We start from the raw sequence: 18,089 nt of genomic DNA on the forward strand, positions 1-18,089 counted from the left end.
TTAAACTTGTCATTGTGCGTATTTAATGTGGCGCTGCACTCTAATGTTGTATGAGAAACACGTATTAAAAAGGCGTTGGAAAGCTGAAATTTAGCATAAAATTCACTTGAAAATATTCAACGTCTAACTAAAACTGCAGATGTTCAGAATATATTGAAATTCTCTCATAATTATAAAAAATGAAAAGTAATTTTAAAAAAATACTTGAAACTTTGTAGTAGAACGAAGCAAAATGGAGTAGAATTATAACAATCACATTAATTCCACAGAATGAAAAGCCCTGGTAGAATCATTAACGTAAAAATGTTTATATTCTTGGTTTTTTCGGTAAAGTCACGTAGAAGGGAAACAATAAAATAAAAAAAATGCTTAATAATATATTTTTTTACAAAATGTATGCTTCTCCATTCTATCCATGGAGAAGCAAAATGCTCCTTCATGGAATAAATAAAAGGTGACCTTAGTAAATTTAAATAATCAAATAGTTAATAATGAAAATTTATCAAAATTAGTGTTATAATAATTGTATTTTGATTTAAAGCTTTCGTGACTGCAGGGATTCATATTCTTGGTTCTTTCGGTAAAGTCACGTAGAAGGGAAACAAAATAATAAAGATATAAAACATTAAAATTCTCACGACGTTTCGACTGTAACACAAGCAATCATCATCAGGCGTGATGACTTCACAATCAATCATCAGGTATGATGATTGCTTGTGTTGAAGTCGAAACGTGAGAATTTTAATGTTTTATATTTTTATTCTTTTATTGTTTCCCTTCTACGTGACTTTACCGAAAGAACCAAGAATAACAATTATATTGTTTATATGTATTTAAAGTTGCGCATTTTGATGTGACGTCACATTTCTCACCCCCCCCCCCTCGTCACAAATGTCTGACTCCCCCCCCCCCCCAGGTGTGTGACGTCATTTATGGACGGCCTCTTAGTGTGTACCATGTTGATGGGTGACCTGTTGGGAACTTGACTACGTAGTTTTTGGATTTTTTGTTTAAATGTGTTTTTTTCTGTAATCACCTTTCTGTATCCAGGTTCCCATCGAAAATGAGCTTTGATTGCCCAATGGGTTTTACCTGTGCCGAAATGAAACAACCTAAACTCCCTATGACATCAGAAACACAGACAAAATGGAAAACTGAAAATTTCGTTGGTTGCAACGGCAAGTTTATGGGTTGGAGTTGCACTGAGACAGAAAGAGGAACACATGGATTAGAAAACACAAGCACGTTATGACGTCGTCCATACTGGAGAGAAGAGTGAACAACGTGCACGACATCCAACAGCTCTCGCACGGCTATTGCAGTTGGCACGACGTCACCGCCGCATTTGTGATCACGTGACGCCTCTACCTGCGCTCAGTGCCACGCGGTGACGCATCCGCATGCCGTCATCTCTCGCGGCATCCGCGCAGTGACGCCACAATTCCCGCATGATGTCATTGTCCTGCAACCAAAACGATGCCGTCATCGCTCCCCGACCTCACCTCCCGCGATGGCCGCCCGTGCGTAGTGACGATGACGATGCTGCTGCTGCGAACAAACTGAGGGCACCCCACTAGGCTCCCCCCTATCGTCGGTTGTAGCCAACGTTTTCATGGAAAAATTTGAGACTGACGCAATCCAGACTGCCACTCTACGCCCGACCTTATGGAAGAGGTACGTGGATGATACTTTTGTCATCTGGCCACATGGCCGGCCTGCTGTAGACCAATTCCTCGACCACTTCAATTCCATACACCCAGCCATCAGATTTACCATGGAAGTCGAAAAAGATGGCAAGCTACCCTTTTTGGATGTCCTAATTAAAAGGAGACCGCATGGTTCAATGAGCCACTCTGTCTACAGGAAAGCTACCCATACGGATGTTTACTTAAAACCGGATTCCCACCACCATCCATCCCAGAAGAATTCCCTCATCAAGACTCTATACCATAGAGCCCAATGCATTTCCGACCAGGAACACATTGCTAGTGAACTCAAGCACGTACACCAAGCTCTCAAGGCTAATGGTTACTCCGACTACACAATCCGCAAAGCCATAACTCCAACCATGAAGAAGGATCCTCTTTAGCCATTCAAAACCATCATCTTACCCTACATTGCGGGAGTCACAAAAAAGATCTCCAAAATCCTGAATAAACACAAGATCCAGGTCCGATTCAACACAGTACATAAAATCCGTGATCTGGTTCCGTCTGTAAAAGATGTGATTCCGGACATACAGTACCTGGGCGTCTATAAACTAAGTTGCCTCTGTGGTAGCAGCTACATTGGAGAAACCAAACGACATATCTCGGACCGCATCCGTGAACATAAAGCAGACTTGAAACACGGTAGGACGAATACCTCTGCCGTGGCAGATCACTGTTATAATTCAGTGGGCTCACATGACATTGACTTCTCCAAGACGGAGGTTCTCTGCAAGCCACCTAGCTACCATGAGAGATTTGTTCATGAGGCTATCCACATATACAAACACAGAGACAATTTCAACCGAGAAGTTGGATTCCGGCTTAGTAACCATTGGGAAGGAGTTATAAACCATTTCGGTTCTTGATTGATTGTATTTTACGGTGACTTTTAGACCACAGTTCATTCGCTGGCACTGCCTCTTAGTATCTTTCACACGATGGTCAATAGTATAGTTTATGGCATTTTTAATAATTATAAATAGTATTAGAGTGTAATCTTTAACATAATTCATAAGGCAATATATAGTACCGTAATTGTATAGTGAATATACAGCAGTGTGGTATACAATAGGGTTAGAATAATACATAATGTAATACAAGTCTAATATTTTATAGTCTAAAGTATAGGGTAGTGTATAGTAACGCATTGTATAATTCAAGGGTGGGGTTTGTCTATGGATATGATATACAATGTAGTTTAGATTGGAAGGTATAATGTTGTAATGTATAGTAGTCTAGTTTATAGTATAGTTATAACGCAACACAGGACAGCAGCGCAACGTGGCCGTTTCTACCTCTTCCCCCCCCTCCTCCATTCCGAACATAGATGGACTCCTCCGTCTGAACAAAGCTCGTCGCTCTCCGTGGTGTTAATCCCTCATACTAACATGCTAATCCCCCAGTTACATGCTAATTTAATGTTGATATGTAAACTCCTCTCCCCCCTCCTCTGTTCCGTACATAGATGGACTCATCCGTCTGAAAAAAGCTCGTTGCTCTCCGTGGTGCTAATCCCTCACACCAACATCATGCTAATCCCCCAGTTACATGCTAATTTATATGTTAACTCCTTTTGTCAAGGCGCTCTGTTCCTCCCACACAGCTTAAAAGACGGTTCCAAGCTTGGCAGGGTTCACTCAAGCGCTGTCTTCCAGACAGTCCTGTTTCTTCACCTGAGGAAGGCTACTTGTGTTGTGGCCGAAACATCATGAGAATTTTATTCTGTTATTATTTTATCTCCATTCTACGTGACTTTACCGAAATAAACCAGAAGATGAATCTCCCCCTCAGCTTGCGGAACAATTCGCTCGGTTCGGTTGTCAACGCTGTTGCCCTCGAAGATAAAACAACACCACAAATGGACGTTTCGGGAAATGGCCTTTTGCCCAGTGTAAGGGGCCGTCCATAAATGACGTCACGCGATTTTGGCAGATTTTGACCCCCCCCCCTCGTCACACAGCGTCACAAAAAGTCAGACCCCCCCTCAAATATGACGTCACAAAGCTCTCTCCCCCCCAAAAAAAACCATATTAACGTTTTGAAAATGAAACATGCTTCAAATCGCTGCACTGTGATGTTGTAGGATAAAACACATTAAAAAGGAGTCGTTAGAAAGTTTAAATTTTGCATAAAATTCACTTGAAAATATTCAACGTCTAACTAAAACTGCAGATGTTCATAATATTTTATAGAAATTCTCTTATAATTATAAAATATTAAAAGTAATTATAACTATAAAAAATACTTGAAACTTTGTAGTAGAACGAAGCAAAATGGAGAGTACAATAACAATCACATATTCATTCCACAATGAAAAGCCCTGGTAGAATCACTAAAATAAAAATGTTTAATAACAATAATTCAAATTTTTTTACAAAATGTATGCGTCTCCATTCTCCCATGGAGAAGCAAAATGCTCCTTCATGAAATAAATAAAAGGTGACCTTAGTAAATAATGAAACAGTTAATAATGAAAATTAATCAAAATTAGTGTTCTTATAATCAAGATATAACGTGTTTATATTTATTTGCTTTCATGGCTTTATTTTGATGTCGAAAACTTTTTTGGTTTGACCATGTTTGTTGTAGTACGGAGTTAGACTGATGTCCTTAATCTAAGTTGTCTTGTGGTTGTTGTTGTTGTTTGACTTGCATCCCACTGGGCTTTTTGCACACAGCGTTGGTGTATGGTGCTTTTTCAGGAATATTTTGCTGTTTTTTCATGGATTTTCTGTTTGCACTGTCACACAGTCACTTTAAGATGTTTTCTTGTTCATGTTTTTTGTTTGTTGCGGTTGCACCCGATTCAAGAGCCGAATCTCTCACAGGGCTATACCTAATAAATGAAACTGAAATTTTAAGTTGCGCATTTTGATGTGACGTCACAGTTCTCAAACCCCCCCTCCCCCACTCGTCACACATCGTCACAAATGTCTGACCCCCCCTCCCTCCCCTAGGTGCGTGACGTCATGCATGGACGGCCCCCAACCACAGCGAACACTGACGTCACCACACCCCCGATTCGCTGACGCGGACCCCGCTGTAGCGGCGCCCCCTCCCCACTAAGAGCGGGCGAGGCGAGAAGCTTCCCAGAGGGAATGGGGTGGGAGGCAGTCGTGGTGGTCGCAAAATGTCAAGGTTGTTTGGCATAGGGCCCTCTACTTGAACGATAAAACACATTCATTGCACTTCTTCTCATGAATACCAATGATCATTGTCGGGTTTGGAGGAAGCGATTGCCCGTCCGCCACGGAGCTGAAATCGGCAGCAACACGCCGCCTCTGCTGGCGCTTGCAGAGAGTGGGGGGCGAGTGGGGGAGTTGTAATCGGCGCGAGCCTCTCAGCTGCTGCTGTCTGCGCTGTGCCCGGCCACGGCGCTTGCTGCTCGAACGGTCCTCGTAGCCTCCACCAGGCCTCCCACCCACAGCCATTCAGCCACACCGCATCACCACCACCACTGCCGCCCATCTCCCCCCATGCACCCACCCACCGCCACCTTCATCGTCACCACCACCACGATCACCCGTGAAGCTCCTCCCCACCCTCCCTCCTTCCATCTGCTCCGCCCCCTCTCCCCGCTCCCATCCCCTTCCCTGCCGTCTCCCATCTCCCAGCCGATTCTTCTTTGCAACAACGCCGCCGCCTCCTCCTCCCAGCACCACCGAACCCTACCCCGCCCAGAAGCCCCGGCCGGGTCCGCGGGCTCGCAGAGACGCCGCGAGCGACGCGCGGACACGCAGGGCGGGTGGGGACCGGCCTCTGGAAGGTGAGTCTCTCCTCTCCCTGTAGCATCCTCTGTGTGTGTCTCTCTCCTGCCTTTGTCTCTCGGTGATGGCTATGCAGTGCTCATGCCTGCCTGCCTGTCTCCATCTCATTCCGTTCCCCGTGGCCGTGTTCCAAACGTGCCCCTTGTCCTAAGCCCGTCTCGACGCCGCGTCCCGCCCCAGCTGGTGTCTCCAGCCTCTGTGGTCGCGTCGTGCGAGAGATGACAGCGGCAGCAGCTGGAGGAGTGTCACGGGTTGTGGTCCCCGCTCTGAGCTGCGTGTGTGTTGGCTCCCACCGTTAGCTCTCGCGGATAGCGGCTCCACGCCCAGTGAGTGCGGCATGAAACGCCATACTTCACCTTGCCACGCCGTCACACCGCAATAGACCACGCCATCATACCACACCCCACCATACCCAACCACACCATAGCACACGCCGCGTCATCACAACAAAGTATACCGCAACTAACCTCCCCATCATCCCCTAACCGCACCACACGGCATCGTGTGGGTTGCTGGTAAACAGTATTCCGCTGTAGAGGTACTGTTGGGGTTACAATCGTTGCGCTGTTTGTTGTTTTAACTATGGAAGGAAAAATCCCCCCACACCGCCCTTCCTTTTCCTATCCTGGACGCGAATCAAAATTTATTTTCCAATTTTTATTTCACATTTTTCCACTTAAAATTCCATCTCCGGCATCGGTCAATTCTGGGCGTAGCCTCTCATTGTTGTGGGGTTCCCGCACCTCCAGCAGCCAGCCCCATCCGTGCCCGTCCCATCACGCAGATGGAGACTGAGGTTCATGACCAAGATGAATCCACCATCTCCCTGGCAGAGAAAGAGAGAGACAAGGGCTGGGGCTGGAAGCCACCGGCCTCTGTCGCGAGTCATTCATTCCCCGAGAACGCGCACAGAGCGTGCAGCGAATGTGGAGCCATGTGCTCAACGAACGTGGCTGCAGGCATGAGATAATGCACCACTGAATATATACTCTGTACCGTCTATCTACGGTCTATGATCTACACAGATCGCGACGGTCGTGTACAATGTTTATATTGCTCTGGCGACTCATCGGGAGAGCGAGCAGCTCGCAGTCGGAAGATTGCGAATTGAAATCCTGGTTGTGGGTTAACTCGGCATATCATCCTTCCGGGGTTGATAAATTCAGTACCACGTTGTGAGGAAGTCAAACAGTCAACGGATAGACTCGCCCCCGGCCATACGAATGTGGAATTTCAATTACTGGTTTCGGGCTGTCAACAGGAGATCATCACCAACGCCTCAATGCTCATTTGAGTCGGATATCACTTTACCTTGTTTATTTTTCTCCAATAAATGTGCTTTGTAGTGCATTGTGTTTGGATGATGGTTGATCATCAGCATCATCTTAATAAAGCGATGCGTTTTTTTCTGTATGACATCATCGTATTCAGTGTCTGGGATGCCTCGAGGTTGCGTGTTTGATGTTGATGTATGTGGGTGTAACGTGTTCCCGTGCGGTTACGCATGTAAACTAAATGTTTTATTTTACCAGGTAAGGCCTACTGAGCTATATAACTCTTCTTCAGAGGCGATCTGGCCACAAATGATAGCTTATCATGTGCAAATGTATAGCAGCCATATACTCTAAACACATTATTCTAAACGTGGAAGGATGAACCGGAGGACCCGGAGAAAAATCCACACGACCACGAGGAGAACATACAAACTCAAAAAATACAGCAGCAGGCGGTCATGGTCGGGATCGAACCCACGATCTCCTGTAGAACACGCGAGGTAGTTAACATCTCCTAGCCACCGTGGCGCATGTGTCAGTGTGGTTAACGTGTGTCTGCAGTTGATAAGTCTGCGTGGTTGATGTGTGCCAGTGTAATTAATCTGTCTACATTGCTAATTTGTGTGCTTGGCTTGATAGATGTGTGTGCTTGATGGCGCAGTGGTCAGCGACCTGCATGCACCGTTTTCCTCGCTGTTCAGGTTCAGTTCCTGGCTACGCACAAAACGATCGGAAATTGGTAATTATTTATTGACTGCCACTATGTTGACTCAAACTAAAATGGGGAGTACCTGATGCAGTGGTAAATCCAAGGTGGGAGTGATGGAGGTGATTGCCCCCCCCTCCCTCCTTGAGACCCTGGCAATTGGTATTTTGTTGATATTTTTTAAAAATAAAATAGATTGAATGTGTTGTCCATTCGTGCTTGACATTCCGTGGTCACCCCCACCTTATGAGGAGTTTCTCGATCCACCTCTGACCTGGGGAGTTGGTAGTTTGAGCACCGATTAGCAGTGGGGAGATGGAGGGAGCCGGACTTGCCGAATGCCAGTCCCACCGATATTTCACGCTCGTGCCGTGGCAGCCGACAGCATTTGTGCCAGCGGTGGCCGTGTGCACGCTGTGGCCGTGCCGCACGCGCCCTGTAATTACAACACTGCTGCTGCTGCACGCGTGGACTGCATTCCACTCCTGCTGCTCTGGGAATCCATTCCACACATACGCATGGACACCCACTGTATCTACAGTGCAGCAGCAGCCTGTATGCTCCACCTGGATCGCTTGGTGTTGGAGGACTGTTGGGTATATCAGTGAGTCCGTTCTAATGCATAATTTAACCAGGAGACGAATGGAACCCATCGAGACACATGAGAAACAACATTGGCTTTTTTGCGAGGGTGGGTCAGGTGTCTCCCTGACAGTCACATCTGGGTGCTCGATTACTGCAGTTGCATACTTGGTGTCTGTAGGTGAGGTGGATGTTTGCTGGCAGGGTGTATGCTCACGTATGTGATTATTATTTTGACTGATAGTTTAGCCAGTCTCAAAACGCTTTCGGAGGGTCCTGCTAGGTTTTCACAAGAGAGGGGCAACTATTGCTATGTGACTCCCAAATAAGTAATTTTGTGAATCCTTTTTCAAACGTGGCCTGTGTAGCTAGCACACAATGGCCTATATTTCTTCTATTGATGTCATGGGAGTGTTAACGTCCAATGTGAAGCATACGGTGCATTCTATGTGGTAAGTAGCAGTGTGAACCAGGGTAGCCTGGTAATTTTTGAACCGTGAACCTTTTGCAGCAAGCTACAGACGTGACCACTGGGCCCTGGAATCTCCCAAATGTCGTAGTATGTCATCTGGTTGTGGGTGAGGCGCTGTGTTTGGGTCTTTGGTCATGTTTCTATCAATCGGATGTCTTACCTTGGCTCAGGTATTTAGATGTTGCTCAGTTGTTAACTGGCTCACTGTCTGGGTGTCGATTTTCTGGCCATAAAACCTGCATAAAAAAAATGAATAACCAAAAATCTCAGAATTAGACAATTTGACATGAATTAGACAATTTCACTCGGCGTTCTGCCATAGACAGACAACGCCGTGCAAACAGAATTGTGGGTCATGCTTTTTGCCCATTTAGTTTTCTGTATGTATGTTGAACTTCTTTTGCACCGTACGTAGCCAACCGTGCTAATCGGAGGTGCGAATATTTTCTTGTTGAAAATAGTTGCACCAAAGGGTTTTAAATGCATAGTACTTTATTGTCATTTTAATTCCACTGCAATGTTTGCAAGTTTGTCAAGGATGGGTACACTACAGAGCAATTTAAAAGTGTGATTTTTAGGTAATTTGCACCAAATCACATACTTTTGTGGTTTGATTGTGTATAGTAAAACTTGCAGAATGTTACAGATGAAACTCATCAAGTTAAATTTCTCATCCCCCGTTCCCGCCGCAGGATTGAAAGGCTTCTCAAGCCTCCCGCCACCGCCACTGCCACCGCGGCCGACTACTGGCTACGTGGCCCAAGATGGCAGGGGCATCAGTGAAAGTGGCCGTGCGGGTGCGGCCGTTTAACAACCGGGAGACGAGCCGCGACTCCAAGTGCATCATCCAGATGATTGGAAAAACCACGAGTGAGTCGGTGTGATCGTGCACGCGCGGATCTGCTCCGCCACAGCCCGGGCTCGCGTTTCCAAATCCACACGCGTGGCACGATGCAACTGGCGTCTGGAAGGCCCTGGTGGAATGAGCTCGTGGTGTTAGCTTTCCCCGGCTCGGAGCCTCATTGATGCCCATCGGAGCTTTTGGGAATTTTAAGAATGAATGATAGATTCAGCTCCTAGGTTTTTGATTCATAATTGAGTTTTGGACTAAGGTCAAGTAATGACCTGTCCAAATTTGTGCGAAATAAATCCCTCTACCACCTGACATAGCCAAGCATATTTTATTTTCTAATTGCTGAATTTGCTTGTGAGAATTCAATCAATCAAGACTTGCTCTTCAAATTACCAGTGAGCTTAAATAATAATAATTTACACATTAATTGCTTGTGCTCGTGACAATTGAAATTTGTTTTGCTGTGTTGGGTGGTGGAAGGACTTGACGACACGCATTTGGCCAGTTCATTACACGGCTTAACCCAAAAATGTACTTTTAGCAAATGAGATGTTTGCTTTTAGCACTTACCGCCTTGTGATGTATTCTATACGCATATGTAACTTGCAAGTCGCGAAAATACTCAACGCAGCAAAACAGTAGTTGGCAACGTTTTCAACATTTTCTGGAGTCGTGGATGTTTTTTTTCAGATGGGGAATTGGTTTTTGGGACGCTGCTGTGTCGAATGTGTGACTTGTATAGCTTGGTGCTAAGCGGCTTGCTTGTTCACTTGCAGCAAGCCAGGGTTGGTATTTCCGGTAAGTGAGAGATATATATGGTGTATGAAAAATCCCATTTCAAAAAGTGCTATTCATCTCCTCTGTGTTCCGCTCACTGTGCAGAAATACTGACACAATAACTGGAAACCATATTCGGGGCCGCTTTTTTCCTTGTGAAAGTTTCCACCATCTCCTGTGTCTCCCTAAATTTTAAATTAAATGTGGTGCTAGCGTACAGTATCTGCCGTAGCAAGCTGTGCCAGCGAATGCGACATTGCCATTGTCGGGATGGCCAAAGGAACGCTGGCACGGGCGTCCATTTTGTGCAATCTTGTAGAGTGCTGGGCCGGCAGTCTCGCGGCAGCTGATTGATCAGTGGGGCTTGGCAGCACTGACTTGCACGGCCTCTGCTAATTTAATTTGGCGTGGCTGTTTTTGGTGGGGTGGGCTTGGCCAGGGTGGGGGGAGACTGCAATCGAGTGGGGAAATGGAAGGATGGTGGTTGGGATGTGATTGGGATGATGCAGCACGAGTCTTTGTGGCGTTTCCCTCCACGTCACTGCAGTGTTTTAGAACACGTTTGTGGCAGCATGCTAATGGAGCAGCCGTTAGATTCCAGACTCTCCGCAACTGTGAACCTGAAACCCCTTCGCGCTGGCTCTCGCTTATCTGTAGCATGTAATCAGCATCTGGGCTAGAGGTGCTGTGCCACAGAAAGGGTACAAGTTCAAATCCAAGTCAAGGAATGTGAATATATTGGTCCCTTCCATAGGAACATGCAATTTTCATACAGCTAACCTAGGAATGGCAAAGGAGTGGACTGGCCCAAATGCTCTTTTGTGCATGGGGATGCTTTCACATATGATATTCAGTTTTTGCATCTGATTGTGTTGGTGGTTAAATCTAATATAGCAGCCTTTGCCGTTTTGCCTCTCTCCAGTCTCATCAGCAGAGTGTGGCTTGTTTATCAAATTTTGCTGGCTTTCCTGGTGTATATGCAAGAGTATTCCTGTATCATGTCAAGTGCTCTGCATTGTATGTTCATTCCATTGCAGCATAAGCTTCGTTGCCTTTCATGGCCGCGTCCTGCTGCCCCGTTCCCAGCTTCGATCCCATTATAAACACCGTTGACACGGCTTCTTTAACGCAGCAATACGCGCTCTGGTAACGACACCGGTGTTGGCCACCCTACCGGGCGCCACACGAAGGGGTTAACGGTACCTTGTGTGCCGTGCAAGTAGGCCACCGCTCACAAATGGCTGCTCGGGCAATGAGCCAGCAAAATTGGGCACTCCAGTGAGAAAAATAAATTATATCGTTGCAAGCGTAGTGGAGGAGCTGAACCCGAACTTGACAAATTTAGAAAGGGAAAATGTTTAAATTGTTGACAGGTTGCGATGACCCACCTGGGTTGTCCTAATTTGCTGTAATTACCAATTGGCTCGGCTTGGAATTATCTGTCGTCTGGTCGTATCTGTCGGGCCTTGTAATTTACCGTCATACAATTAGTGACGATGTATGCTATTTCACATTTTTAAAATGAATGTTTACTTTGCGATCATTTATCAAACACCTGCACACTTGTTACTAGGAAACCCATGCTCACCATTTCCATTTGATTTTGCCACGTTTCATCCACCTTGCGCTGGCATCAGGAATATTTACTTCCCTCCATCTTAGTTACTAAGCACACATCACAAGAGCCACGCAAAGAGGAGGCAGCAGTGAATTAGAATCTCGGCGGTGTTTGTGAAAGGTGAGAAGCAGCCAATGTTAACCGTGCTCGGGAAGAGAAACAGCCACAGGGAACCCTTTTGGTTTTCAACTCTTCACAACCACGCAGTCCCATGGTTGTGAGATGGAACGTTACAATGTCGCAGGCTCAACATTTTTTAACGTGTTTACTTGCACTTTTATGAGCTCTCAGTCAGAATATTGCGAGTTCAACTCTCATTCGTGGATCAACTTGGCATTTCGTTTTTTTGATATCCATCAAATGAGCAACAGTTTGTGGTCATTCAATAGTGAATAGCCTCTGCCATGGGAGTATGTAATTTCCACCACTGGCTCAGGGCTGCTGATGGAGACGAGTGCTGCCCCATTGCAGGCGAAACCAACTAATGCTGAATCTGTTTTCATTTCCTGGGTGTACTGTAGTAAATTGGCGTGAGGAGTTGACCCTCTAGCGATTGAATGAGTTGTCATGACTCCGGGCCATGATTCAGTTTCAGACTTAATTATTAAATTTCACACTGATTTATTTGCATCACATTGTTGTTTCTGTCTCATTTGTACAGTTTGGGTCATAGTATAACATTATCCGACACTGTACATAAATCATAAATATACATTTCTCACATGCACAGTTTGATGCAGGTATCACAAGCATATGCATGGAGCTGGCCAAACATCTCTATAGGAACACAGAGCTTGGGTAATTATTGGTGCTGGTTCTGGCTGCCTTCCCACTTCTTGGCTTCCTGCGCCTCTGCGGAAACTGCGGACGTTACAAGTTCTACAGCATTCTTAGATGCAACTTGCGTGGATGCCGCTGCACAGAAATCATTGTATTATGAAAATACATTTTTATTCCTACTCGTGAACGCTGTAAACACCCATGTATACATAGATATAGTTATTTATTTAAAACCCGTTGCTGAGCACAGGACCAAACACCCAAAATGCCAACTGTCCAGCAACAAACAGCACTCATCAAAATTGTACTGGATAACAGTTTAACACGTTACTTGAGTTGAGCAAGGTTATCATTATCATACGTGCTTGGAAAAAGAGAAGGTGGGAGGGAATTCTAAAGTTGAGCAGCGTGAAGGAAGACACAGGATGAGAAGTGTTGTTGTGATCTGCAGTGTGGTGGTAGTTGGAATGCTGTACGTGTTCCGCTCCAACAACTACAGTACAGGTACTAATACTCCAGAGTGATGCAGGAGGAGGTGGTACCGCTGCACACTCGGCCTCTGCCCGGCCTTCTGTCAGTGGCTCAGGCCCGCTCCCTGGCAGCACGGCAGCTGTGCGGTGGGAGCTGCTAGCATGGCCTTGCGCGGTGAGTGACGGACCCAGTGGGAGAAGAGTTAACTTTAGCCTCTGGAACAACCCCACTCTCAGTCCTAATCCTCTTGCCAAAATGTCGTTGCGTGTCCTAGGCAGAGGGAAAGTAGATGTGGTGGGGTGTGGCGGCTTGTCTCCTGCTGGCGCTCGTGCCCGCTGTGCCACCCGGGCCCACTCGCAAGCGCCTGCGTGGACTGCACACCCGGCCAGTTGCTTGAACCTGCTGCTGTGTTTTTAACGGTGTTTTTCAGCCCATAACATTGCAGTGGTTTTCTACCTTTGTGAAATATTAGTTGTACTTAAATAAAAAACATAGTGTTTATTTGGTGTACGCTTATACTGTATCATTCATGAAGGTTCGATGCAAACTGACTTTTAGGTAGACAGATGCATATGAAACATCACTCTTCCGTCATTTTTGCGGGCATATTAATCATAAAACTGCTTAAATATCACCTGACGTTATTCACAACAGCAGGCCATTGGGTGCTGGCGTCATGATCAAAACTCGTCAAAATTCTAAAATGTTACCTTGTGCCGCACAGGAACAGCTGCTGCTGGGGGTGCCTTTAGAATTTTTAAATGAGATGTGTTGTAAGGCGCTATTTTGCTCAGGAATATAAGCAATACCATATAAGTGAAGTTGATTCTTATTAATGTAGCAATGAATGGAGTCTCTGGTAGCAGTAAAGACCAGGCCTTAATCTCTCCACCTCTCTCCATCGCAGATCATCTTCGCATAACTCTATTTGCAAAGCTGTTTGGATTTGCTGTAATTCTGTGGACGTATTGTCTTAGTTTGCATTAGGCATACAGTTTCAGTGTGCAATTTGAGACCTATCATGTTACTTTGTGATAACAACGACGATTTTCTGCATGCCACAATAATATGTTGCCAGCAGATGAATATCTGTTTGAAAATTACAGTATTCATTCAGAAGCTCCATCACGATTTCAATGGCCTATACCTTGTGGCTTGGTACTAAGCCATTTATGTTGAACTAGGACCCATATCTAAGAGAGGGTCTTTGCTTACAAATGTCTGGCAGTTCACAAGCATTTGTCCAAGCAAGCCTGACTGCTGATGAGACACTGAATGTTTAAACCTGTCCAGAGTTTGCTTGATTGAAAGCCAATGCTTGCTCAGAGTATGCACTCCCAGAAGGCCATGCGGCCATTGGATGTCAGTAGAAGAACGTCGTCTGTTAGTGTGGAGAGACGGCTGAGTGGAGGAGGCGACCCGGCTAAAGACAGCCGAGTGGAGAAGGCGATCCGGCTCGAGCACCGAGCGTCACTCTCCGTGTTTACAATGCAGTGGTTTCACGGGAATGTATTGAATTCTAAGGATCCGTGGAATTCGCCCCAGCTGCACATTTCACGTTGGGAAGGCACTGCGTGCATGTTCACGCGATGCTGCACAGCCACCGTTGTGAAACATTTGTTAATTTCAAGAGCATTTCTACCTTACGTTTTTGGCACGTTTCCCCGTGGTGGTGACGCGGCGTAGCGGTAGTGCGTTCACTGCTTGTTGCAGAGGTTTGCGGTTTGGTAACCGGGAGGTCTCCCTGGTTAATTCTAGGTGTGTATTCACCTACTAAATACTACCCACCGTCTGCATCATGGTGAACGTTTAAGATGCTTTTACTCTTAATTTACCAGCAAATTACACGGAACGGAAATATGCACGTTGCCCCCTACTGTGAAATTACCGTAGAAAAACACAGCAGTGCCTTTGTGATGTAAGCCTTGCACCATAAATGTGGTATGAATACTGCACTTACTCAATTATCTGAATTGTCAAGAGGTGTCATGGAGTGAAGACATTTACATTTGTAAATTTGAGATGAATTTATCCAATGCAAAATAGATAAAATATCAATGAAACAAATAGAAACTAACACAAAAATAAGTGTCACAAATGTGTCAGTAATGCTGACATGCTGTCACACCATGTATAGTGATGTTCGGTTAGTGCACATGGGAATAAAAGCTGTTGCAGCTTTTTATTTTCGTTTGAATCTATTGCTGTGCAGGTAGTTAAGAGAAGCACTGTTGCCTAACCACTCTTGTTGGCTGGCTTCTCAAGCATGCCATTGTATTGACATGTGATAGTGTTGATAGCCCGCAACAGAGGCACTAACTAGCAATACTGTACAACCAGAAGGCAGTGCTGCTCACTGGGGCGACCTTGCTCTTCGTGTGTTATGCCGCGGCGTTCGAACATCTTGCTGCCACATCGGACACTAAAGCTGTATCAACTAGCGTTGTACGAATGCAGCCTGTGGTCCACAGAACCACGTGTATCTTGTGTACATAGGTACATATATGATTTGTTTATCTTTTTTAACCACTTGAGAAATCAATAGGCCAGAATAGGTCTCAATTCCAAAAGCGATCTGGGCATTAGTCTGGTGCCAGAAGGGGGCGATGATTGTTGTGTGGAGTCCCAATTGAGTAATTTGTGGTGTCATTTTCATATTTGGCAAATTTGGACCCTGACGGTGGCATACAATGGCCTGTTCTTGTGAATGACGTCAGGGGATCTAATGATAGCAGGGCAGCACGCTAAGCGCATGTATATGCATGGGTTCAAGTTAGAGATTGCTGGGTTCATAGGCATAAGTCAAAACACACAAAGGCTGTCCGTTGGCGAGCCAGTGGCATTAATAGAGGAATATTGGCATCAGGGGTGATGTGGACAGGAGCAAATGCTGTGGCAAAGATGACATTAAGGGATTAGATGTCTTGATGAATCAAAACCACGACCAAAAGAGATTGCAATGCATTCTCAAAATACAAACATCTCTACACAAAGTGCATGCACATGCTTTGCACCCACCGTGAATTACATTTTCTACGGTTTATTGAAAGATGTTTATTTTCTCGAGGCCATGCACAGGTTATTGCAGACCACAATAACCCACTGCCCAGCGTGTGTGTGATGTAAAATCACACGCCAACGCACGCACACTTAGCTATTAATGCCGTGAAAACATATAAACGGTGTTAGTCGACAGGCTTGGTGGGTGGTTGGTAGTTTTTGAAGAGGATTTACCAATTTCCCAGGTCGGTGGCTATGGTTGATAATAATTTCCGTTGAGCTCCTTACAAGGACAAATGCTGTAACACCCGGTGTTAATTGATTCCTCCTTTCATGTTGAGGACTCAGCCGACCAGACCGACTGTTTCATCTCATCCACCACACTCTTCAACCATCTCCACCAACCTCAGTCAGTTCAAGAAACGTGTTAACTCTTGTCTATGACAACTTTTATAGTACTGTTTGTCGCTAGCTATTTGATGTTTTGGGCCGGTGGGATGTACTCTGCAACTTTGTAAAAAAAATATGTAGCATTTTACGCAGCTTTAAGGAGCTCCGCTGCTTGATGGTTTTCTCAACCAAGCTCTACATTGCTTTCCTTTACCTTTGTAGTGTGTAATTACTGAGGCGCACACACTTTTTAGTGGAGGCAATACGTTTAATAAACAATCTCACTGATCACTGGGTTCTATCGTTAAGTGTGGCTATACTGTCCTAGACTGTTTGCTATGTGTTTCAGTTTTCCTTTATTAAGTATAGCCCTGTGAGCCATGCGGCTCTTGACTCGGGTGCAACTGCAACAAACAAAAACATGAACAAAGAACATCTTGAAGTTAAGTGTGAGTTAGCTAAGCGAACGGGCCAGCCAGCATATACGCTGCCTGACCCTCGATCCCCAGCTAAACTACACGGCGAGCGAAGCGCGAAGAGCGACGACCCCGTGAGTTGATTCCCACGAACGAGCCCCGAATCCCCTCGGCGCTCCCCCTTTATACCTCGGCCGCCGCCTGGCGCCGCCCTCGGCCACGCCCCCTGCTGTATCAAGCTCTGGAGCTCCACGCTCCCGGTCATGTGTCCTTCAATACTCCAATGGAGGCTCCCGGCGCTCAGCGCCCCTCCATAACTGTGGCTGGCGCAACAACGTCGAGACCTTTTAATGTGTAACGATTCCAGCCCCAAAGTGTGGCAAGTTTTTCATCTGGAATTTACCAACTTGTTTGTATTTCAAATTTAGTTTAATCTCGTGTATAAAGGTGTATAAGCTGTTCGCCCTCACATAATATTTTCAGATAAGTTTTGCGTGCAGTAAATTGTGAATGATTCTTGCGCTATTTGATGCAAGTGTCGCAATTGCAAGGATAGGGTCTAATCGACGTGTAGATGCACCGTTACGTTTTTGTCTGATTTAATTGGTAAATACGGCATGGCGTCATAATCGCCCCGAGCGGACCTAATGCAGACAGCCTGACCGTAATGGGATACCCTCGCAAAATTGATTATTCACGCCAGCGCATGCCACATTTTTTGCGGGGCGAGTATGGCAACCAGTTGTACGTGCACGAGTGAAACTTGTGCTGGAGCATTCGTGTGGAGATATGGGGAGCGGTAGTGGTTAGCGCCCCGCTCTATGAACCCGGCAACCCGAGTTTGATTCCTCCTCGTGTCCAACATCGGTGAAAAATAACTCAACCGATCCTGGGCCTCCGCTAAGGTCGACTCGGCCTCAAATTACGACCTATTGCAGTGCATAAACAACAGCATTGTGGAGACAAAGGCCAGCTTCCTGGGGATGGTGTTGGGCACCAGCACCCTCTTGCGCCATGCCGGCCTTCATAGGTGCTCGCGAACAGCACTTGCCCCAATAGTTAAAGGCTCTATGGAGTATCTTTCTCTTTGTGTGTGTGTCAGCTGAGGGTTTTACCCGTTTTGCCATGCTATAGCAGAACAGCTTGTAACAGCTCTGCCAAACGTGTCCCACTCGGGCTCGCTGCCTACCCTATTTAGGCCACCCTCCACGTTCCTGTGCAGCCAGCGGTGAGCGGATAGCGGCGCTCGCATGTGGGCAGGCATCTCTCTGCGT

At 46.0% G+C, this 18,089-nt stretch overlaps 1 protein-coding gene and 1 long non-coding RNA gene across 12 annotated transcripts in view; both read left to right on the forward strand.

Moving 5' to 3' along the window:
- Positions 1-4,784: 4,784 nt before the first annotated feature.
- Positions 4,785-18,089, forward strand: part of LOC116946841 (kinesin-like protein KIF1A) — a 115,438-nt gene continuing 102,133 nt past the window's right edge. For 9 of the 11 annotated variants that reach the window (XM_076070214.1, XM_076070217.1, XM_076070215.1 and 6 more), the window contains exons 1-2: positions 4,785-5,475; positions 9,203-9,380. In XM_076070214.1, the coding sequence (XP_075926329.1) occupies positions 9,275-9,380 (106 nt within the window). In that variant the 5' untranslated portion in view covers positions 4,785-5,475; positions 9,203-9,274. The remainder of the gene's footprint in view (positions 5,476-9,202; positions 9,381-18,089) is intronic. The other 2 variants (XM_076070222.1, XM_076070225.1) reach the window with 1 other exon arrangement.
- Positions 9,387-13,508, forward strand: LOC142929280 (uncharacterized). The gene is made up of 2 exons (XR_012945511.1): positions 9,387-13,183; positions 13,284-13,508. It is a non-coding gene; the product is annotated as an uncharacterized LOC142929280 (long non-coding RNA).

This window comes from Petromyzon marinus, chromosome 28, assembly GCF_048934315.1.
Source record: "Petromyzon marinus isolate PM22_M1 ecotype Great Lakes invasive population chromosome 28, UKy_Petmar_22M1.pri1.0, whole genome shotgun sequence".
In the NCBI taxonomy this organism is placed as follows: domain Eukaryota; kingdom Metazoa; phylum Chordata; class Hyperoartia; order Petromyzontiformes; family Petromyzontidae; genus Petromyzon; species Petromyzon marinus.